Source organism: Camelina sativa, chromosome 14 (assembly GCF_030686135.1).
Source record: "Camelina sativa cultivar CO46 ecotype springtype chromosome 14, ASM3068613v1".
NCBI classification, from domain to species: domain Eukaryota; kingdom Viridiplantae; phylum Streptophyta; class Magnoliopsida; order Brassicales; family Brassicaceae; genus Camelina; species Camelina sativa.
Genome location: NC_141893.1, coordinates 28,732,745 through 28,755,073, shown reverse-complemented (window position 1 = coordinate 28,755,073; position 22,329 = coordinate 28,732,745). Strand labels below are relative to the sequence as shown.

Sequence of the window (22,329 nt, the reverse complement as noted above, 5' to 3'; positions counted from 1 at the left end):
TGTGGCCACTGGCCAGCCTTAAGCGAAGAAATGAAATGAAATGAAACGAAACGTTCCAGCTTGTAAAAATCTCTGGGAACTTGGAAATTAATTTGGTAGTTAAAAAAACATGCACACATGTTTTAATTTGAGCGAAGAAAGAAAGAGTCAGTGTGCTGACTTAATTTTTTGCCTTTTGACGATTGAAAATGAGAAATTCAATTATTTATATGATTTACAGTTTATTCATAAAATTAATCAATTCTTTCTTCTTTTTTTTTTTACTCGAATTAATCAATTCTTTCTAGAAGCTAGAGATTATCCAAAAATTGATTTTTGAATTTGCGTTAGATTAGAAAAAAACAGTTAAGATTTAGACCGATTGATTAACGTAGTAAAGAAAGATCTTCATCTAAATTCAAATCACATCATAACAAAAATTAATTAATACAATTTTTTAAAAAAAAGTCAGGGTTGACGACAGTTGAGATACTTTCCAACAAAATATCTAGTATCATTTATAACGAGAGGATTCGAAAAATTAACGCGTAATTACTAAATACAGCCTTCATTCGTAAAGTGAAAACCATGATTTATATATATTAATGAGATATTAAACCAAAGTCTATGGATAAAAAGATACAACGGAGAAGAAAACGACAAAAAAAAAAAAAAAACAAAACAAAACAAAAGAACCCATGCAATGCAATGCAATTCCATATATATATTTTTTGTCACAAAATTATTCCACCTAATAAAGCAAACACAAAGGTCCAAAATGCCAAAACAATAAAAGTTATTATTAGGGTCAAGCATCTTGCAAAGACCGAGATAGGTCAAGTAAAGCACACGGTCTTTAGCACCAGTACGATGACTCTTGGAGTGTTTGCAAAAATTCTTGAGCTGTTCCAATGTACAATAACCCAAAGTCTGTCCCATAAGCAAAAACAACCAATTGATCTGACTCTTCCTCTCAGCAATCACAGGCTTCACAGCTTTCTCACGGCCACAAAGCTCACACCTCCTTTGCTCAGGGTTTGTCCACATCTGAGGAGCTCGTTCCCTCATGATCCTTTTCATCATCACGAAGATCTTCTCAACCGCCGCGAACTTCTCCCTCAGATCGTAGCTCATCTCGTACACTTGCTCGCAGTGTCTGCACTGAACCTCCCCGGTGATGGTCGTGATCTCTTTCGACTCGAGATACTCTAGGCTATGAATCTCCCCTCGTATATTCGTCGCCCATGGAAACGGCGGCGGGATCGTCTCGGGCTTCTCATTTTGATTCACGGCGGGTTCTGATCTGTAGTTACGAACGGGCGGCGGCGCGGTGTTCGTCATCATCATCGCTGGTCCCATCTCCTGATGAGCGGTTAGATTCGGCGGAAGAACGAGGGAGAAGCGATCAACCGTCGTCGTCGGAGGCGGAATCGGCGATGGAAATAATCCATGAGATCTGCTCAGCCACGATGGTGGTGGAAGATACGATGTGTAAGGCGAAGAAGTATAAGCCAACGAACTCCCAAAGATCTCATCATGTGTTGTTTCCCACGTGGTCTTCATAGGTTCAGCAAAAGGCGACGGTGGTGCTAGACGAAGCGACGGATTAGCCGCCGGAGGGATCTGATGAGAGAAGTACGATTTCGAGCCCAAGCTTAGCGAGAGATACTCATCGATGTCACGTAAAGCATGTGCGCAGTCGTCGCCGTTGGTCATCGTCGTCTGAGTCGTCTCGTTGGGGCGATTCGTTTCACGATCGTTGGTCTGATGACGCCGTGCAGATCTCCTCCTCCGGTTAACGCCGTCGTAATGATCCATATGTGTTTCTTATGTGGGAGAGGGGGAACGAAACGACAAAATAAAAATAAAAAGGCGTCAGTGTTTTTTTCTCTTGTGATCGTACACTGTTATAAGCGGAGAAAATGACGGGAAAAATGTGAGAAAATGACGAGAAGGAAGCGGAGAGAGAGAGAGATAATTGAACCCCCAAAAAAAAAGGATCTTTTCTGTTACGCCTCAGACTCACAGTCCACAGAGAGAAGAGAGAATTCAGTAGATATTTCCGTACTGATTTTTTTTTTTTTTTTTTTTTTTAAATTTCAAAATTATCTTTGTGTAAAACTATCTTTATGAAAAATTGAGATTGAAGATTTTTATGTGAAAAATAATAATCCTAATAAATATAAAGATTCCGATAAACTCTAATTATAACAGACAAACCTCTTTTCATTTTTCTATAAACTCTTATCAGATATCTATTTTCTACATTTTTAATATTTTGATTATTTCTCATTTTCAGATTTTTTACTGCTAAGAAATAATAATGTCTTAATCATATTTATTTACATTAAATTACGTTAAAAGGGAGGTTTTATTGTTTATGAAATAGAGCGCTAGTGTACATTATGGTTACGGCCATGCATACATAAATTAATCATTTACAAAAAGTTAACTGTTTAGTTTAGAAAAAAAAAAAACTGTTTAGTTTAGTCGTCAGCTGATCAAGGGGGGAAATAAATTAGTCAGATGAAATAGCCCAACAATTCAAAAGCCCAACTATAATTGGGCAAGTGTGTGTGGCCTTAAATTTTTATTCCCCTATCAGATATTGTAAAAAAGAATTATCCAACCACACTTACCTCATCAGATCATAATAAAATCTTTTGATTGTTTTTTTTTTTTTTTGTCAGCATGAGATCTTTACTTGAAATTAGGATTAGTATGACTGATAACCAAATTATATACCTGTATTTGCGAAATATGATGTCTTAGAAAAAATGTTGATAATAATATACGTTGTGTACATCGGATATTTAAGAATAATTAAATTTTGCTTAAAACATATGTGAAATCATGCTTATAAACCATTTCGCTATTATAAATTATAGTAATACTTAAAACCTTAAAACTAGTTAGTTGGTTAATTTTGTGCGTAGACGTAAATATGGAGCTAATAAAGTGATTATATACAGTATCGTTGTTTAATTTAAGCCTTTAGAAGGTACATGTTTTGTTTAACTATATATGTGTTTAAAGTACATGTAAATAGTAAAACTATCTTAAGAAAAAAGTTATCTCATGTTTATGTTATCTAGAGTAAATAAAATGATTCAATGGTGAATATCATATAGTAATGAATAATGATCATATAATTATGTTCTACACAGACATGCATGTCCGTCGTCTGCAACGTCGCGAAAGATTCATCAAACCTTTTTATTAATTAATTGAAAGGAAGGACAAGTCGTAATTGAATTGATGTTCCTAACCAACCGTAATCCGTAAATTTCATGGACCAAAAAAAGCTACGTACGTACACATCATGTTGATGTATATATATATATATATAGTATTATATATTACATGTTATGTAACAACCTTATATTATATGTTACATGTAGCATTGTCACGTCGCTGCAAGTCACACAAAAGAGGCAACACCAAAGCCAACAACAAGGCTCTCTTTTGTTTTTTTCTTTTCTCCCAAACCATAGATATTACAAGACGACACATTACATACTCACATTATATATTACCTAAGCCTATATTCTCACTTACTTTGTCACCCACACAATGTTATCAAGAGGGAAGAAGTGGCAAACCGGTCCTGACCTCGGCTCCATTTTCAACACCTTGAAGGCTACATGATCCACGTCCCACATGGATGTGTCCATGTGGCAAATAGCTGGTCCTACTACCCGTTGTTTCCCATCGTCCGTCACCATATTAACTTCAAAGAGTCTGCTTCCACCTTTATGTCCATGGCAATAGTAAACAGCATAAGGGTATGGCATCCTATGACATCCCAACATCTTAATCCCAACAAGTTCTTTAGGAGCCTCGACAAATGTATAGTTATACAAACCGTAACTTATCGGATCTCGGGTAGGTGCCATTATTTTAGTCGTCATGACCTTGAGGTCAACATTAGACCCCAATGTTTTCTTCACAAGATCAACCATTGACTCTAGAGAAGTACCACAAAACTTATGCTCTCCTTCAATTTCTTTAGCATCACAATGTCCCAAAGTCGCCTTTACGGCTTTTCCTTGAGGAGAGTCTTTGGAGATAGAGAAATGGTCCAGAAGAAAGTCAAGTTTCGACTTGGTGAAAGGAATGCGATCAGCTTGTTGTCTTGTGAGAAGTGGAGGAAGCTTCTGAAGATCGTTTTTGTAGAAGTAAATCCTTAATTTGGTTCCTAGTTTGAGATCATTGAGTCTGAAATACACGTACAGTGAAGGATCATCAAAATCACCATCTTTCAGAAAATGATTAATATCTTGGCCATGTTGTTCCTTGATCGATATCAGCTTTCTTGACGTGTGTGCCTCCACCACCCACTACATTCAAGAAACACAAAACCAATTCGAAATTAGATACAAAAAACTTAAAAAAAGATTCAAAGTTTTGTTTATAAATTTAAATATATTAATAGTTTTTCTTCAAAAAGGTTGCCAGAAGATAAATTAAAGAAGACTTTTTTTCTTTTTCTTCCTAACAATGTGGTAGGAACCATGATGCAGTATGTACAAATTCAATTGATACATGAATATGGTATAACTTCTCTATATAGTATCAATTACTTTTTCTCCGATTGACGGAAACAAAAGAGAAGGTTTTATGATGCATAAATTGTGTATCAGAATTACGAATTTTGTGATTAGTTTATATTTTGCAGGATTCTACTTTCAAGAAGCAGCTAAAGAATAAGGCTTTGAATCCAAGACTCTTATATATAGAACACACATATACACATATATATATTATATATTAGAGTATCATATATATGTATTCAAGTGAAGAGTAAACAGAAAAATATATATATATACCAGAGAGAAGAGTAGGAGGATGATGAAGCTATCAGAGAGCCTTAAAGTAGAAGCCATGGAGTTTATGATCTCTGCGGAGAGAATGAGTTTCTTCTATCTTCTTCCTCCTCTTCTTAATATTTTGACTTTTTGTTAAATAAGAAGAGAGAGCAAAACATTAAAAAAAAAAAAAAAAAAAAAAAAAAAAAAAACAATACTAGTATTCAAGTGATCTTATAGATCTCAATGAAGTCTGAACACCCATCTCTGTATATTTATAATAATCCATTTACTTAATGATGAGGCTGACTTCTTCATTAATTTAAAATTTTCAAGGATTTTATTTTATTTATTTAATTTACACATATAAGTAGACTGCAGTTAACAGTTTTAATTCCATTTTATTTGCATAATTAATAATTCTGAAGCCTGCAAGCTTCTTACATCGTCATCTAATTTGAAACCGTAAAAGATACGTTGATAAAAAAAAATTGATATTAATCCAAAGAGATTGGTTCGATTGATTTTATAATACAAAAAAAATATAGTTCATAGATCATCCTTTACGTCGTAATTGAAAAAAAAGAACTAACTTTCTTTTTTTCAATAAAAAAATATTTCAAAAGATCCAATTGGATGGGAAATTATTTACATATAATATATGATACGGATAATTACAGGCTTGGCGTGCCAAATAATTCATAATTACATTTAGGTTTCAAAGAATAAAAGATAGAGAGAAAGCTAAAAATTATTTCCTGTCAATTTTAATGTCGTTACTATACACCGAAAAAACTGACCAGTCTAAAAAAACATCATCTCTGAACTAACTCTTGTTTTTATATTAATTATACATTCGTAAGCCTTTAAAAAAATAGATATATAGAATATATTCCAGCTATAGTCATCTGTAAATAGCTTTAAATGAAAATAAAATCCATATATCATTAGTGCTAATATTTGCGAATCTGTTTTTGTATGTAGTCTCTAGAACTATTGGGGGTCGACACTATAATGTAAATTTGTGTACTGCGTAATGAGTATTTTCTGAGGACTCGATCTTGCTTCTTTTTTTGACTGAAGACTCTTTGTTAAATGAAGTCATCGTCATACAAGATTATGCGAATGCATTTAAAAAAACAAAAAAAAAAAAAAACATTATGCGAATCTATATGTTATCCCTAGCATTTGTGAGTGTTTTCTCTTTCTAGAAAATGTAACTCGCATACAAGGTTTGGTCCGATAAATAAAGTTTAAGATTTATATTCATGAAAAGTAACAACATCCACGTTGAGATACCGTATATCAGAAATCTGCAAAAGGCCACGAACAAAGTATATTCGATATGCTAATTTTCGAAAAAGTTCACTCTGAAATATTCGGATGAATGGCTGACCGGATTAGCTGATAGGATATAACAAAAAGAATGATACTCTTCATTTTTCATCTTTGAGAATTTGCTCGTCTCGTTATATATCTTATCACCAATTATATGTGTGGGATTACTTGATAGACAATGTATTTTACTCGGCTCACATGATCTATATATGATAGAACAATGTGGAAGACCCCTCGTTCGTAACGCTGAATCGCTGATAGATAATTCTTCCCCATATTTTAAAGTGCCAAAAGGGTACGTGCCAATTTCATAGGCTGATATCTTTAATAGTAAAATTTATCTCCATATATATATATATATATTGAATGCTTCTGATTTTAATCTTAAATTTTGTTTTTAAAAGTATGTCACCCTCACGAAGTTTTGTGGTACTCTTCAATAAATCTTTTGTTGACAATGTGAATGGTAGACCTTTGGAGAATTCAAAAGGATTAAAACAATAGAATACAATACTAGTTTTTTAAAACTAATTAGGACTGTAAATTAAAATAATAATAAGAAAACAAAAACTAAAAGCTCATTGATCTTTCATTGAACTTAGTCGCAGTATCATTGACCTAATTAATTTCTTTTTTCGTTTTCATAATTACTCTACTTCTATGGCGACAACCAACCCACTAAATAAAATCTTTGACTTTAATACATCACCCATTATGTTTTATCATCCTAATTTGCACGAAAATATGTAGGGAAAATCAAAATGAATATTCTTGTTCGTGGAATCTATTTTTTAGTATATGGATATGTGGTTTTAATGGTTCTACGGAGAAAAAGAAAACAAAAAAAAAAGAACCATTGTTAGAAAATTTAAAAGTATCCGAGATTTGTTAATTTAATTAATGGTACTCCGTTGTCAAGATTTGTTCTTAATCTGGTATGAGTGCTACTAACACAAATCTTGTAGCTTTGCATTAAACTCCCAAGCGATGAGATATGTAAGAAATAAAAATCAAATGAAAAGAGAAAAAAAGTTTAAATGAAAAGCAAAAAAATCAAATCCTGATATTAATCTCAACTCACAATTTTATTTTTGTTTTATGGCGAAAATAATGTATTTGAATTGTTTCAATTTCCCTTTTGTTGTACATATTTTTTTTAACTAAACCTAATACAAAGTGTAAAATAAAATAAATAAATAAAACTCTGGTAATCAACTTATGTGTATAAAAATGAAGTAAAAATGTCAAATAGTACTTATAAAAATAAAACAGAGAATAAAATCCATATAGACAGCGGATATATCCATTATACTAATGAGCAATAGTTGTAATGTTTGCAGGACAAAAAGAAAAAGAGAATTGTAATATTTTGAGCATGATTGAGAAATATAAGTTGACTTGGGCATTAAAAGGCTAATTCCAACAAGTACTTGTAGAAGTTGACTAATAGGCTATAAATATATTTACTTCAAATTGACAATTTCATGAATAGCGCATTAATATTTAGAGCCAACATTTTAAGATATGCATGCATGACTTGATCGAACGTTTGGGTCCCCACTCGACTGCTTCGTGTCGTTCCACAAGGTTATTACATTTTTCTTTTCCTTTGAAGATTTGTAATAGTAGTTTTTAAATCTTAGGATATAAAGTCCGATTACACAAAAGATATAAATTTAAACAAAACAACTAACAAAATACCTATATTTGTCTAGTACCTACTAGTTATCATTGGTTCGACTTCGATCCTTAAAATTTTTGAGAAAACATTGCCGAAAACCGCCAAAACATAAATTATGTAGACTTCGAAAAATAGGAAACTTGAGCTTCCAGATTGGCAATAAACAAGACCTTCGTTAAAGATTAACTGAGAAGACTGTCGAACTCGTTAAGGCTGGTTGTCTCGACACAAAGATCGACATTGCAAATTTAATAGTATTCATCTTCACAATTAATATGTTTCTTCTACTATTCAACTTTGCCATGCAACCAATCAAATTTATATATTTAAACCGTCTTTTTTTAATTTATACCACCTTTTCATCAATTATTTTTACCACTTTTTAAACTATTGTTTTTAGTTTTTACTACTCCGTATAAAAGCTCAAATTTATTTTAACTGTTTCGTTTAAATGCGAGTAATTGCCAAGCGAACCTATTGTAAACCATATCAACGTGAGAGATCGATTTCGTATGTGAAGTGTTTGTTCTTTTGGACACTATACATTAATTTACACGACTACTCCCTCCGTTTCATAATATATAGGATGTTTAGAGAAGTATTTTTGTTTTATAATATAGGATGTTTTCAACTTCTTATGCAACTTTTAAATTAAATTTATATTTTATAGTATTCCGACTTGTTTATGATTGGTTAAACTTTTTAAAAATAACTATTTCTTAATATGCGTGTTTTCATTAAAACATTCTATATTTTGAAACGGAGGGAGTATTGTAAATCTTTTAAGTTGGATGATATGTCATAATCCATGCATATATAGAAGTTGACTTGTATATTTATCATAGAGTTTTGCCGCAAACATAAAACTCATCAATGTATTAAAAGCTTTTCATTTGCACCACAATTAATCAGGCGAAAAGTAAAATCATCCAAGCCATGGATTATCTTATAGTATAATCTTATCTATACTCTTTATTAATTAGACCCCATAATATAGCAAATTTTCAATTTGCACTTATGAGAAGCACTAAGTTCAGCTTTTTCTTTATGACTTTTCTTTCTAAAGCTAAGCTGGTTTGTCATGATAATCCTTTTTCTAATGGGAATATTGTAGAAGCGGTTTCAAATCTTTAGACAAAATTCCACGGCCACTAAAAGTTAGGAAAGTTAAAATAAGATTTGTAAAATACGAGTGTACTTGGCCAAACACCATATATAGTGTTCAGATTATGACAAGATCATAAAAAATATATATATTTTTCAGTTCAAATCATAATCACAATACATCATTGCCTTCATGGACAGTTTTGATGGAATTGAGAGGATCAACTTCAAGACTAATGGTGGGTCTCATTAATCCATTGTTCTCTAGCCAATTAAACAGTTAGGTTATTTGTGTACTCTACTGGTTGCCAAATCAATCTTTATATTTCATATTGTTGTAAGCTTTATAAGTGACTAGATAACACGTGCTTTTGGTTCTCTAGTAAAGTTTTCCAAATCACATATATGAAAGATCGAAGGATAGACTTTTTTTTTCATTTAACTATTTAGCACCACACCATCTGAGAGCATGTTACAAGTTGACATGTGTCACTGTTAGTAATAAACGTATATTTGATTGAATAAAATTTAATTATTTTTAAAAGTTATAAAAGCACAAAAATTAAATATCATCAAATCATAAATTAAAAAATAATTAAACTTAGAATCTTAGTAAAGATATAAATGATTAAAGTTAAATAGTACTTTAAATAATCTTATTTTCCATCATCGTCTTCTATTATGGGTTTAATTAACATCTTCAATATCCTTTTCATAATTTTATTTAATTAGAAACATTAATTTTTAATTTCTATTAATTTATGACATATAAAAATTATCAATGCATTTTCGATAAAAAAAAATTGTTATATTTGATCTAGTATATTAGTCCTTTATTACCAAAATAACTATCTTATTAATCTTGAATTGTTTTTACTAGCTTTTTGTTATGTTGGAAGTGTGTGTATCTTTCCCAATAGAAATACCTACCACTTTGTTTAGTTGACACGTGAATGCAATGTTGAAACAGAACCTCCCACATTACCCAAGGATGTGTCTATCTTCAGTGCACTGTCTCATTGACATACTTGCATGCTCTATTTCATTTACTCGAGTCTTTTTGACATAAAACGTCAAAGGCTTTTTGAAAGATGTCGTACCAGTGTCCCATTAACTTATCATCGTTTGTCTTCTTGCGTATTCCAAAGGCCGAATCTTATTCGAACGAATGTACATATTCAATTTAAGAATTCTTCTTTGTTCTATATCTACAATTATATAAGTCTTATCTAATTTTAGTAAATATAAAATTTGATGGTGTTGCTATCTGAGCTGTAATAGCTGATCGCTCCAGAGAAGAAGAATAAACAAAACTCCTTTACTCAGGCCACCCCACCACTCTCAAATTTATATTAAAAATATAAATATACACAATACAAAGTTGACCTCACAATATAATATGAAAGTTTTTTTTTTAAATAACAAAATAAAATGCAAGGAGCGGAGAATTATCATATAAAAACTTTACCACCCAAGAATTTATCATAGATATCGAGAAAAATCCTAAAGTTAAAGCAGAGATGAAGCAACAACATTACTTGGTCGTTTTCTTGATCGTCCTTTTCAGCTTCCTCCTGGTAAAGCTTCTTCTTTATATAATTATAAGAGCCCTAATTAATTAAGATCTGAAATGTATAACATATTTTGAATTGATATTGTGTATTTAGTTTGTGAATCTTAATGAAGGAAGATCAGGAAGAGGAGTTGCAGAGGAATATTGGAAGAAGATGATGAAGGATAAACCGTTGCCTGAACCAATCAAAGAGCTTCTTAAAAATCCGTTTAGAACAGCACAAGAGATGTTCATCCAAGATTTTGACACCAAATCTGTTGTCCTCATCTACCACAATCCTAATGAATAATTAACGTAATTAAATATCTCTCATATATTAAAATTATGTACATGGCTCTGTGTTTGTGTGTGCAAGGGTTTACTATACATGCATGTAGATGTGTAGTTTATTTGGTAAAGAACAGCCGGCTTAAGTTAATACACTAAACAAAATATACTCTGTTTATAATATTTATAACCGTAGCTATAAGTAATTTTTTTTCTTTTGCGAGTCTTGGTGTGGGGGAAATTAGATCTGCTTCATGTGATTTTGATATGTATATTAATATAATTAAGGTTCTTTTGTGTTTTTTTTTAAGATTTAATTATGTTTTGTTGACTGTAACAAAAATTATATAGTTAATTTGTTCTACAAACAACAATTAGAGGAAGAATCAGAACACTAGCTAGTGTGATATATCTTGATCTAATTACAATAAGTAATTAAATCCCAGTGAATTTGAAGAAGATAACACTATATATAGTAGGTAGATCTTGATCTAATCTAACTACAAAGTACAGCCTAGTACCAATGATGAAACCATAAGACAGCACTTATTAAATTATGATAATGGACTATAATTAACTAATTAAGTAATTAATGTGTTCAAAAAGATAAAGAAATTAGTTAATGTTCTAAAAAGACTTTGGGTTATGTGTCGTAGAGCTAAATGTACACACACATTGAAAGTTGACCTGCTTCGTTCGTTTCCTACTTTTGTAATGTTTTTCTTTTTGGTTAAATGCAACTTTTATTATTAATGTCATCTTTGTTTTCTTGAAACATAACTTTTCGCCTGTCTTTTTCATAAATTAAAGTAACTCTCACGGAGAAAAGCCAACATTTTCTTCTTTTCAAAGAAAATGAATTCAAATGGACCCCAAATATAAAAGCAAAACCCAACTCTGTTTTACGTATTTACTACTTCAAGTATATTGTTTTTGGTGTTTTACTACGTACCGTACTTCAAGTTAACGTAATCAACAATCGTAACAACAGAGCGATATATACAATACTAACCTAAAACTTAAAATACCCATTTTTTTAATATATCTTATACAATACTAACCTAAAACTTAAAATACCCATTTTTTTTAATATATCTTATGTACATATATAATGAGAGTTTATAAGAATAAAAATCACACATCAAATATAGGTTTAAGAATTTTCTGCATGCGACAGTTAAATACACTGAAACGATCATGCATGCGAATAATATCATTTTTTGTATTGTTTTTTGTTTTCTTTTCTTTTCGACAAAGGTTTTTCTTGGTTCATTTCCGTATTTGTTGTTAGAACAAATTGTGATAATGAAATTAAAAATATTGATATTTTACATATTACAAAACATCCTTGGGTACAACGTACACCCATAGTTTTGTAGTCCATCATTGCATACACTCTAAATGGATGTTTTGTTGTTGAAATTGTAATAATGAAATTGAAAAACATTGATCTTTTCGTATTCGTTGTTGGACCAGGGTTTTTAATTATTACTGTCAGCGGAAGCCACTGACCCTTAAACTCAAACGTTTGGGGAAGATTTGATTTTTAGAAAACAATTTTAATGAAATTCTACTTATCCTACTCTATGGTCCTTAAAAAAAGAGATGTTTTAGGTTTTCACAAAAATTAAAAGAGAACGTTTTTATTACAATTTTCTGAATCGAATGATCCTCCTTTTTTCTTACGTACCATCTGAATGACAAATAAAAATTAAATAATAATGATGCTAATACAAAACAATATTCTTTGTAAAATACAAAATAGAACTTATAAAAAACATTATTTTTAAGAATAAATTAAAGTAGTATGTTTTTTTTCCTTATTCTTCTTTGTATCCTCTAATCTTACAGAATTATATAACTACTCTTACTGTCTTACATATAACATAACCAAATTCTAGAAGTGTTCGTTGTTCTATACACATAACATAACCCAATTTAGCTTTTTTAAACATATATAATAAGGAATTCAAATGCTTTTATTCAAACCTTGAATCTACTATCTTTTTTTCTACATCAATCATAACTCTACTAATATATCTAGATTCAAAGTGTTATGATTTTATGTTTTATGTGGTATGTGTTGTACAATTTTTTTCATTTAAATCTTTTATCTCAGTTAAATTAGATTTTGTGAAAAGATATTGATAGTTATTTCAATTTGGATTTACTATGTACTACAAGCGTCAAGCGATCATTTTAAAGATGTTTTAACAGTCAGATAATATTTTTAACTTACATGACAACTCTGTTATACTTCAGTATAAACTTTATATAAAAGTAAATTATAAATCGTTATATATTCTTCAAATTTATAAATGATGTTACATATGAAACAAAAAAATCGAAATGTAATGAAATTTTTATTTAGTTGTAAGAAAAACTCAAAAAGTCCGGAATAACCCTGTAATCATGTTGGGGCCAGATCAGACCTTTAACTTTAAATATAGACTCATTTTTTTCTTTTGATCAAAACCAAATCGAAATTAAATATATGAAAAACTTTACAGATTTCAGACTAAATCCTTACTTAAGCGGCCCACCACCACTCTGAAATTCAGATAAGGAAAAAAAAGAAAAATTAGGTTATGCACAACACAACACAAAGTTGACCTTACAGTGTAAGAGAGAGGTATTGGTTTCAGATTTAAAAAGAGTTTTAATGACTTTAAATAAAATCATGGAAAATATAAAATGAAGGATTTTAGGTGATTGTTAGAAAGTTTTTTAAAATCTTGTTGATTTGTTTTTCCTAATCTAGTAAAATCTCTCATAAAATATTGTAAAATCTTTCTAAAAAATACTACACAATATTCTTGTGTTTATTCAACGTTTATGCGAGAAAAAAAATCTCTTACTTATCTCTCATCTTCCTTACAACTAGATTCACAGAACACATGATTTCACCACGATGGTTTATGCAAGTTATGAATATACATATATCCCCACAACACAATGTTTGATGTTTCACGATGACTTTCATAAACCACCAAACACATAATTGAGATTTAGTGTTAAGGTTAGTTGATATGAACGAACCACCGAACACATAATTGAGAACATTTTCTCTCTACCCAATACGTAACAAAAAGATTGATATAAAGATATATTGAGTTTGAGAGAAGAATCGAAGAGATGAGGACATAGCAAGCTATGAATATATATCCCAAAAGACCCATATTTTCATTTTCAACAAAAGAACAACAAAAAGTCATGGACTATATGATTAACAATCTTTCTATTTGATGAAAGAGTTTTCATGACTTTTATTATGAAGGAAATGATATAAAATCCCAAACCAATAACATAATATTTGAATTCATTAACAATCCAAGATTCTTTTGTTTTAATTGAATAACAAAAGACTTTTAATGACTTTATAAAAATCTTAATCCAATAACACTATATTTATCAAGATTTTAAACAACTTTTTACAAATCCACAACTAATAACACCAAATTTTAAAAGAGTTTTAAAAAGTCTTAATTGAATAACAACATATTTTACAAAACTTTTAAAGTCATTAAAATTCTCTTTAAATCCCAAACCAATACCCCCTCTAAATATTAAATAATTATATAAATAAATGCGATAGAGGGAAATTATAACATTTATCATGAAAACAACTTCCTTAATTTAAACTGGTCTCTCTCTCTATATATATATATAAACTTTTAACACCCGAAGATTTAACATAGATCAAGAAAAAAATCCTCAAAAACAACAACACAAAAAGTTAAAAGAGAGACATGAAGCAACAACGTTACTTGGTCGTCGTCTTCTTCATCCTTTTCAGCTTTCTTCTGGTAGATATACAGCTACTTGTTTAAATATATTAAAACCCTAAATAAAGATTTGAAACATATACATATTGAATGTTGTATATATTTTTGGTTGGTACAGTTTGTGAACCTGAGTGAAGGAAGATCAGGAGGTGGAGGAGTAGCAGAGGATTACTGGAAGAAGATGATGAAGAATGAACCGTTGCCCGAACCAATCAAAGAGCTTCTCTACAATCCGTTTAGGACCGCAGAAGAAAGGTTCATACAGAGTTTCGATACCAAATCTGTCGTCATCATCTACCACAACCCTAAGGAATAGTTTTAATAAAAGCACTCTCCCTCTCTCTCAATGTCTCACATATCTGTTGTGGCTCTCTGTGTTTGTGTATGTATCGGTTTATACATGCACGTATATCATGTGTGTGTTTTTAACTTTTTATTATGTAAAGTAACAGCTGCTCGAGTTGATAACACTTTAAGCTTAAAATATATATTATCTGTTCAGTGAAGAGGTGTTAACCTTAGTTATAACTTATAAGGGATTCTTTTTCACCATTATCCATTAATGTGACTATGTGAGTGAGTCTTTGTGTGGTGAAAATTAGATTTGCTTCACATTAATAGTTTTGATATACGTAACTTAATATACAATGCCTTTTGTGTCTTATATTGTGAAACTGCGCCTTAACCATGTCATATGATAAAAGATGATCAATATGAGTAATCCTCAAATTAGTGTTGTTCATTAGTTATTTAACATAGAATAAAATCAAATGATTGTATCAACTTTTGAAGAACATCAACATTTTTATTAAAGACCCTAAAACATAATTATTAATTAATTAATTAATACACACTCAAATGAGATTTAAGAATTTATAATTCACAAGATATGTGTCATATGGGAAGGTCGTCGTGGTCTTCAAACGGACATTGGGATCAATCTGTTAATTATATAAAAGTCATCCTTAATGCGAAACAAAAAAGTAGGATAAAAACAAGTCTTTTCACAAAAGTAGTGGACAACAAATGTCGATAGTGCAGAGAAAAGGAAAGAAATCCATAATAATAATAATCAAACAGGCCACAAACACCGACTAGTCCAATTTGGTTTTTACTTATTTTCTGAAATTCTAATTTTATTTTTAATAATAATATACCAGAAAGAAAAAACACCAGATTTACAATCTGGTAAAAAACCCTCAAAGTGAGATAAATTGATTGATGATGATGAGAGAGCAGAAGTACTTTCAGCATTCACATCCTGTTGACCTCTGTGGATTGCTGCTGGTTCCAACATCGATCGTGTCTGGTAAGTACCTGTAAGATCAAAACATCAACAAGTTTCAGACAAAATCTTTGACCAAATCAACCATAAAAAGCATTAGCAAAAAAGCCTATGATGATGGTGATTTGCGTGTTTTGAACTTACATCTCTTCCTCTTCTCCACTTTTCATTGCGTTCTTAGTTATGCACAGGAAAGCGTCTTCCACATTGGTGCCTTCTTTGGCAGAGGTTTCATAGTACGGAATGTTTCCTTTTGAAGCACACCAAGCTCGAGCCTTCTTCTCTGAAACCTGAAAAGAAACCAAAGAGTGATTGGAAACAATGCAGAGAGGTTTCAAATTTCAGGGTTGTTCTTTATTATTAGATGGAGATAATATACATACCACCCGACTGTTTCCACCATCCACATCGATCTTATTACCGATAACAACAAAGGGAAAGTTCTCTGGATCAGAAGGACTTGCCTGCAAATCACAATAAATGGATTTCAGAGAAAGTTTCTTTATTGAATCTACTGAGAAGAGGGCATGAATCCATATCTATATACCTGAATCAGAAACTCTTCCCTCCAGTTGTTGAGATCCTCAAATGATTTGGCGGAGTTGACATCATATACAAGAACACAGCAATCAGCACCACGATAAAACGCTACACCAAGACTCTGAAACCTTTCTTGACCAGCTGTGTCCCAGATCTGTAAGAAAAGTAAGGTCTTAGCTCTTAAGGTCAAACAAAGAGATAAATACATATAGTCCTTGGGGTTAAATTCTTAATCTAGAAGAACAAACACTGTCAACCCTTTTAGTGTTTTCCTAACTCTGATCATGCCGAAGCAAATCCCTTAAAAATCACATTAAAAACTAGTATAGAACATTTCAATATTGGAATGATGTACAACAGTTCCAGAGAATAAAGATTCCATTGATATAAGATCAGACTACAGATAATATGTTTTGTTTATCCCTTGAGGCTCATAAACTACATAATATTACTGTTTCTTTCTTTTCAATTTTACCCTGCCGCTACGGAGCTAAACAAGCAAAATCTACTCCAACACAAAATAAGAGTAGTCTACTACTGAGAAAGTGCTGGTACAACAAACCTGTAAAGTGAAAAGCCGGTCTTCAAACTGAACTTCCTTAGTCAGGAAATCAGCACCAATGGTCGCCTTGTACTGGTTGCTGAACTTCTTATTAACATATCTAAAGGCGTGATGGTTAAAGTGAAACAGATACAAAGAACTCATCTAAACTCAATAAAACCATTGTAATATCATCATATCCTTAAAATCCAGTCACACAAGATTAAGGATACTGATTCATCAAAGAGGTCTTGCCAACCCTGTAAAATCACAAGTTCAACATACCCAATGAGTCACATAAGTCATCACTTGGATAAACATAGCTAATACTCCCATGATTGCTAATATACTCCGACCTAACGATTTCTAATAAAAGGATTATATACAAATCCTGAATATGATACAAGATTCTTCAGTCTCTAAAGTCAAAAATATACAAAGAAGACCAAAATCTGAATCATACTGAGAGAGAAACAAAAAAGAATCAAACAGCATAAACTTAAATAGCATCATTCATTACTTGAGAGACTAAAAGAGAACCTTCCCTAATCGCTGTAATTTGATTCAAAAGAGGAAGTCCCTCCCCACTGAGAAACTAAACAAGTCTTTACAAATTCAGTTCCAAACAATTGAATCTAGAAATCAACAACCTAAGAGATGAGATCATACCCCCCACGAATTCATCAGATCAAGTCCAATCACCAAGTAATTCACAAAATTGGACTTAAACCGCAGAGAAAAAGAAAAAAGAAAAAATACTGACCCGCTGTCACCGAGGATGATGACTTTGAGGAGAGTTCTCCTACGGGAAGGCATCGAATCAGTGATGATGATGGAGAGATCTGTACTGTAAAAAGGCTCTGCTGCGATTTCTGGGTTTTTGTGCGAGACGAAGAAGACTGTTTGTTGTTTTTGTTTTGTTTCTTACTTCTTCTTTTTTTTTTGCACCTTGAGACCCTTAATGATGTTTTGCTGACCTGTCTAATAATAAATTTGGATTTAATCTTTGTTTTTTTGTATATATATATTTTTAAAAAAATTAAAATATAGTAGCAGTAGTGTCAAGGTCCAATCCAAACCTGTAAAATCCGCATATGTTTGAAGTCGGTTTAGTTTGATCCGAATTTCTTTTGATCTTTTATATTAAAGTTAGGTCTGGCCTTAACAGGTTTACAAGATTTTTTGGGTTTGTTTGGACTTTGTTTCAAAAAATCAAACTTATCAATTCATAACATGTTTTAAAAGAAAAATGTTTAAAAATGCATTATAAAACAAATTAATCAAAATTTAAATAAATCATCAATATTCACTAAAACAACTTATAAAACCAAATAAATTTGTTTATACTTTAATCAAATAAAATATAAAATTGAAATATTTCAAAGTAGGTAACTAGGTCAAAATTTTAATCTACTTCAATGATTTTAAAATCAAGGTCGACATATTATTTTCAACTTTTGTTTAATTTTGACATATATAAGTCATATGTCAAAATTTTGAATACTAGGGTTATGGTTTTAAACTTAATTTAGAATAAATCATTAATCAAATATTTCAATCAGATAAAATGTTAACCAAAAAAATAAAAGTATATTTTTGTAAGGGTTTTTCGGCCCGGTTCAAGCTCGTTCGGGCTAAGCCTAAAAATCTCTATAGTCCGAATGAGCTTAGTCCAGAAGATCCGTTTTTTCTGGACATATATATTTAAGTTTGAGTCTGGTGTTTTTTAGGGCTGAGTCGGACCGGTGTGCGGGCTTTGACCCTAATTGACATACCTATATTAGGTTTCCTAGTCTATAGATGATAGTTTTGGGATTTATTTTTATTTTTTTAATACATGTAAATCCAACTAGTTAACCTTTCACATAAAATTTCAATTAACTAATAAATGGCTTTGACCTTTTTAAAAAAAAATAGATAATCTTCTGGTTGATTAAAATATTATTTTCAAAATTTTAATTTAAACAAAATATGTGTTATAATGTTTTTTTGTAAGCTTTCATTCATTAGATTGAAATACAATTCTCATAGATAATGTTTACAATGTGATTCTCGTGGAGGATGGTTACAAAGCTTTGTTATTGCATCTTCTATTCCAGTTGAATTCCACAGTTTCAAATATTAATCTGTCTCCAATTAATAACCTCTCTGATCCAGTAGTGGATTGTAAAATTATGAATATCACCATGGACCAACTTGTAAACTATCGATCGGTTTGTCTCATTCAAAAATTACTTGATTGTAGTCCTAAATCTACATTTGTTGCATTGCTACGATGAGACTTTGGAGTTCAGCTTCCAAAACTGTAGGACAAGATACTCTTGTGATTTTTCCAGCATTTAAAAAGAAATTCATGGAATCTCTTGTGACATAAGCTGATTTAGTATCTCCTCTATTCTGCGGAAACTATGAGTCTCGATCTTTGACTATCCATTATTTGCTTCATCTGCTGCCATTATCAAATCTTTCTGCCAAGTATATATTTCGAAAAACAAGATGTTATATTGTTGTTAATAAAGAAAACACGGAACCATACATATATTTACTCGTGATACGGATTTACTATTTCGATCAATAAATTAAAATTTACCAAATATGTATTTCGTTCGTAAATAGTATTTTGGATCGATCCGTACAAATATAGTTTTTTCTTTATATACTATTGTAATTATTTACTAAATTTATCGTCTAAGTTAGATTATCGATCTAAATAGTTTTAATGGAAACAAAATAAAATAAAATAATAAGTATTATATATTTTATAAAATAAAGAAGAAGTGTGATTAGATTATATATTTTAGAAAAAAAAATGGAACATATATTATTTGACTAGATAACCTCTATGAAAAATTCAACTTTATAAATCAAATGAAATAAATCTATGTATTCAAATTGAAATTAAATTGTAGATAAGATTTTTATTTATTTTGAATGTCATTATAGAAATTCTAATATCAATTGTTTGACCACATAATTTTTTCTTGGATTCAACAAAAAAATTGAAATGATAATAAATTTTGAAGAATAGGATATATTTCTTTCTTTATAATTAACCTCAGAGAATAGTAATATTGATTTAGGCTCCTCCATATAAAGAATAAAAGGGTAATATGATGCAAGAAAAAACAAATGTCAGAGATATGTGTTTGAATGATGATAACGATCCAAGGGTGACGGGTAATGACTGATGATGATCCAAGGGCCAGCATTGCTCATTACCAAAAGACACCAAGCTTTTTTTCTAAACCGGAAGGTTATGACTTTCTGTATGTAATTAATTAGAGGCATGAACTAGGACAAAAAACTTGTAAGGTATGTATGCAAATTATTTAGGGAAAATAAGATTACGCCTTTTCACAATTTCTCTATATAATCTATGTCCTAATCACATAGATAACATCACCATCATCACACATAATCTCGAAGCAAAAAAAAAAAAAAAAAACCTATCATGGCTTGTCCATTGTTTTCGGCTTTCATGGAGAATCCTTCATCATCTGCTACTGCCGTGGTCACACGAGAGGAGTTCCATACCTTTCACAAAATCGACAGAACCGTTTTCACTCGTCTTGTCTATACTCTAAGCCGAGACGTGGATCAGTCGTTTCTTGCGATGGGTTTTCTCATGATGCTCGAGCAATTTGGTTACGCCCCTGACCTAATCGCCTCTCTCTGCTCTGTACCAGACACTGTCCTCGACGCTTTGGCTAACGAAGTCAGTGTGTGTATCAATCTTCTATTCAACCATCATTTCGCATCAACTGTCTTGGCTGCCAACAACGACGCCAATACCATCCTACCTTTGCTCTTGCGTATCACTAAAGGGAGGTTTACTCTCACGCTAATCAACGCCAACCGCGAAATTTTTTGCACTTCGTTGACAAATAACTGGAACGATTTCTGCGTCCGAGCTTTCGAAGACATATGCGAGAAGGTACGTAAGTTCAATAGGGAGAAACTTATGGCTTTAGAGAGAGAGAAATATTTTGAGGAATTGAGGAACCTTAGGCTTGGTTGTCTTCAACAACTTAGCCCTAACAGGAATGTGCAAAATGTAACTGTTGCCTATCCTCTTCCTCCTCCTCCTGTTGGAGAAGAAGGAAACACGGGAGCCGCGGCGAGGATGTTGTCGGAAGAAGAGAGAGCAGCGAGGGCGGCTGCGGAAGAGAGGACTGTGTTCCTGACGTTTTCCAAAGGATATCCGATATCTGAAGAGGAAGTCAGGGTCTACATCATTAGGAGATTCGGGGATGTGATAGGAACAATAGAGATGCAACAAGTTGAAGGTGAGCAGCCGTTGTTTGCGAAGCTGGTGTTGAAACCGTCGTTTGCGTCGATGATGGAAGAGATTGTGAGTGCGAAGGGTAAGAACAAGTTCACCATCAACGGCAAACATGTTTGGGCTCGCAAGTATGTTCGCAAGAACATGTTCGCAGCTTCATCCTCTACTCATGTTTGAGTGTTATCTGTGCTTCTTGAATAAAACTGTTATCTGTGCTTCTTGAATAAAACTGTTGGCGTTGTTGTTTTTTTTTGTTTCATGAAAATTGTATCGTCATATCGTATTAATGTTCTACACATTAGTGTATGGTCAGATTGGCGAAAATAAAAGTATTGTTGTACTAGTTCTTCTAATTAAGTGTTAATTTTATTTTGATTTTTTTTTTAAATGTTTAACAATTTCATCGCCAGAAAGGCTAAAAACTTCCAAGAACAAATATTTTAGCTAGGTATATTTTTTTTCTATAAAAATATTTTCTTGGTAAAATCATCAATGTTACATTTTTACTAAGATATCCAATTTTCATAAACCCAATTTTAATTTTTGGTTTATTTGTCAAAAATTATTAATTGGTAGGCAGGCAAATATTTGACCCACATCCTCCATGACTTCAAAATTTTAACCAATATTTCCTCAAAATGTTAAAAAATATAATTGTTATTTACTTATATTTTGTATATATTCTTCAAAATCGACCTAAAGTAGGCCAGAAGGAAATTATATAATATGAAAATAATTTGTTCATCCAATGACAAGAGTATTCTTACCATTTTCGTATATTGTTAACCTTCTTTCATTTACTTTTTCACTGAAACTTAAACTGAATGTTTCAAAAATATAAGCTATATTTTTTGAGTTTGAACATGTATATATATATATATATATCGTTGTAAGTATTTAGTTAACCGAGTGTATATATGACTGTTAAATAACACTTATGATCCTGTAATTGTGTTACATTTCTAATATAATGTAGTAGCTAGCAATCAGTTTCCTTCTTACGTTTTTCGTTGGAAATATAACCACCAACTTAAAAAGATTAGCTATGGTTTTGAGCTAAAGATTAGTCATATTAGCAAACCCTTGGCATGTGGATTAACTATTATTACATCTACTGTTTGTCGAATTTAAAGTCGACGTAGAACA

At 31.4% G+C, this 22,329-nt stretch overlaps 6 protein-coding genes across 6 annotated transcripts; 3 read left to right on the top strand and 3 right to left on the bottom strand.

The window, feature by feature from the left end:
- Positions 1–534: 534 nt before the first annotated feature.
- On the bottom strand, positions 535–2,024 carry LOC104743980 (uncharacterized). Its single transcript, XM_087486257.1, has one exon. It carries the CDS (start codon positions 1,795–1,797, stop codon positions 535–537), a length of 1,263 nt encoding a protein of 420 aa, XP_087342383.1. The 5' UTR covers positions 1,798–2,024.
- Positions 2,025–3,345: 1,321 nt separating this feature from the next.
- Positions 3,346–5,097, bottom strand: LOC104742459 (BURP domain protein USPL1). The gene is made up of 2 exons (XM_010463467.2): positions 4,809–5,097; positions 3,346–4,319 (listed from the first exon to the last, which is right to left on the bottom strand). Exons 1-2 carry the CDS (start codon positions 4,863–4,865, stop codon positions 3,534–3,536), a joined length of 843 nt encoding a protein of 280 aa, XP_010461769.1. The 5' UTR covers positions 4,866–5,097; the 3' UTR covers positions 3,346–3,533.
- Positions 5,098–10,342: 5,245 nt separating this feature from the next.
- Positions 10,343–11,053, top strand: LOC104742458 (uncharacterized). Its single transcript, XM_019235864.2, has 2 exons — positions 10,343–10,487; positions 10,578–11,053. The coding sequence occupies exons 1-2, from the start codon at positions 10,431–10,433 to the stop codon at positions 10,770–10,772; spliced, it is 252 nt and encodes an 83-aa protein (XP_019091409.1). The 5' UTR covers positions 10,343–10,430; the 3' UTR covers positions 10,773–11,053.
- Positions 11,054–13,211: 2,158 nt separating this feature from the next.
- Positions 13,212–15,041, top strand: LOC104742457 (uncharacterized). The gene is made up of 2 exons (XM_019235810.2): positions 13,212–14,556; positions 14,654–15,041. Exons 1-2 carry the CDS (start codon positions 14,500–14,502, stop codon positions 14,849–14,851), a joined length of 255 nt encoding a protein of 84 aa, XP_019091355.1. The 5' UTR covers positions 13,212–14,499; the 3' UTR covers positions 14,852–15,041.
- Positions 15,042–15,519: 478 nt separating this feature from the next.
- Positions 15,520–17,949, bottom strand: LOC104742456 (ras-related protein RABG3e). Its single transcript, XM_010463466.3, has 7 exons — positions 17,665–17,949; positions 17,135–17,161; positions 16,923–17,022; positions 16,368–16,514; positions 16,204–16,284; positions 15,965–16,110; positions 15,520–15,852 (listed from the first exon to the last, which is right to left on the bottom strand). The coding sequence occupies exons 1-7, from the start codon at positions 17,715–17,717 to the stop codon at positions 15,783–15,785; spliced, it is 624 nt and encodes a 207-aa protein (XP_010461768.1). The 5' UTR covers positions 17,718–17,949; the 3' UTR covers positions 15,520–15,782.
- Positions 17,950–20,301: 2,352 nt separating this feature from the next.
- Positions 20,302–21,526, top strand: LOC104742455 (uncharacterized). The gene has a single exon (XM_010463465.2). The coding sequence runs from the start codon at positions 20,353–20,355 to the stop codon at positions 21,358–21,360; it is 1,008 nt and encodes a 335-aa protein (XP_010461767.1). The 5' UTR covers positions 20,302–20,352; the 3' UTR covers positions 21,361–21,526.
- The last annotated feature ends 803 nt before the right edge of the window (positions 21,527–22,329 follow it).

Excerpts from the sequence above, each read along its gene's own strand:
- LOC104742457 (XM_019235810.2), top strand. The coding sequence starts at position 14,500 with ATGAAGCAACAACGTTACTTGGTCGTCGTCTTCTTCATCCTTTTCAGC. Across the intron at positions 14,557-14,653 it reads TCCTTTTCAGCTTTCTTCTG|TTTGTGAACCTGAGTGAAGG; the intron begins GTAGATATACAG and ends TGGTTGGTACAG.
- LOC104742455 (XM_010463465.2), top strand. The coding sequence starts at position 20,353 with ATGGCTTGTCCATTGTTTTCGGCTTTCATGGAGAATCCTTCATCATCT.
- LOC104743980 (XM_087486257.1), bottom strand. The coding sequence starts at position 1,797 with ATGGATCATTACGACGGCGTTAACCGGAGGAGGAGATCTGCACGGCGT.
- LOC104742456 (XM_010463466.3), bottom strand. The coding sequence starts at position 17,717 with ATGCCTTCCCGTAGGAGAACTCTCCTCAAAGTCATCATCCTCGGTGAC. Across the intron at positions 16,515-16,922 it reads ACCGGCTTTTCACTTTACAG|ATCTGGGACACAGCTGGTCA; the intron begins GTTTGTTGTACC and ends CTTTTCTTACAG. Across the intron at positions 16,285-16,367 it reads GGGAAGAGTTTCTGATTCAG|GCAAGTCCTTCTGATCCAGA; the intron begins GTATATAGATAT and ends TGTGATTTGCAG.
- LOC104742459 (XM_010463467.2), bottom strand. The coding sequence starts at position 4,865 with ATGGCTTCTACTTTAAGGCTCTCTGATAGCTTCATCATCCTCCTACTC. Across the intron at positions 4,320-4,808 it reads TCCTCCTACTCTTCTCTCTG|TGGGTGGTGGAGGCACACAC; the intron begins GTATATATATAT and ends TCTTGAATGTAG.
- LOC104742458 (XM_019235864.2), top strand. The coding sequence starts at position 10,431 with ATGAAGCAACAACATTACTTGGTCGTTTTCTTGATCGTCCTTTTCAGC. Across the intron at positions 10,488-10,577 it reads TCCTTTTCAGCTTCCTCCTG|TTTGTGAATCTTAATGAAGG; the intron begins GTAAAGCTTCTT and ends TTGTGTATTTAG.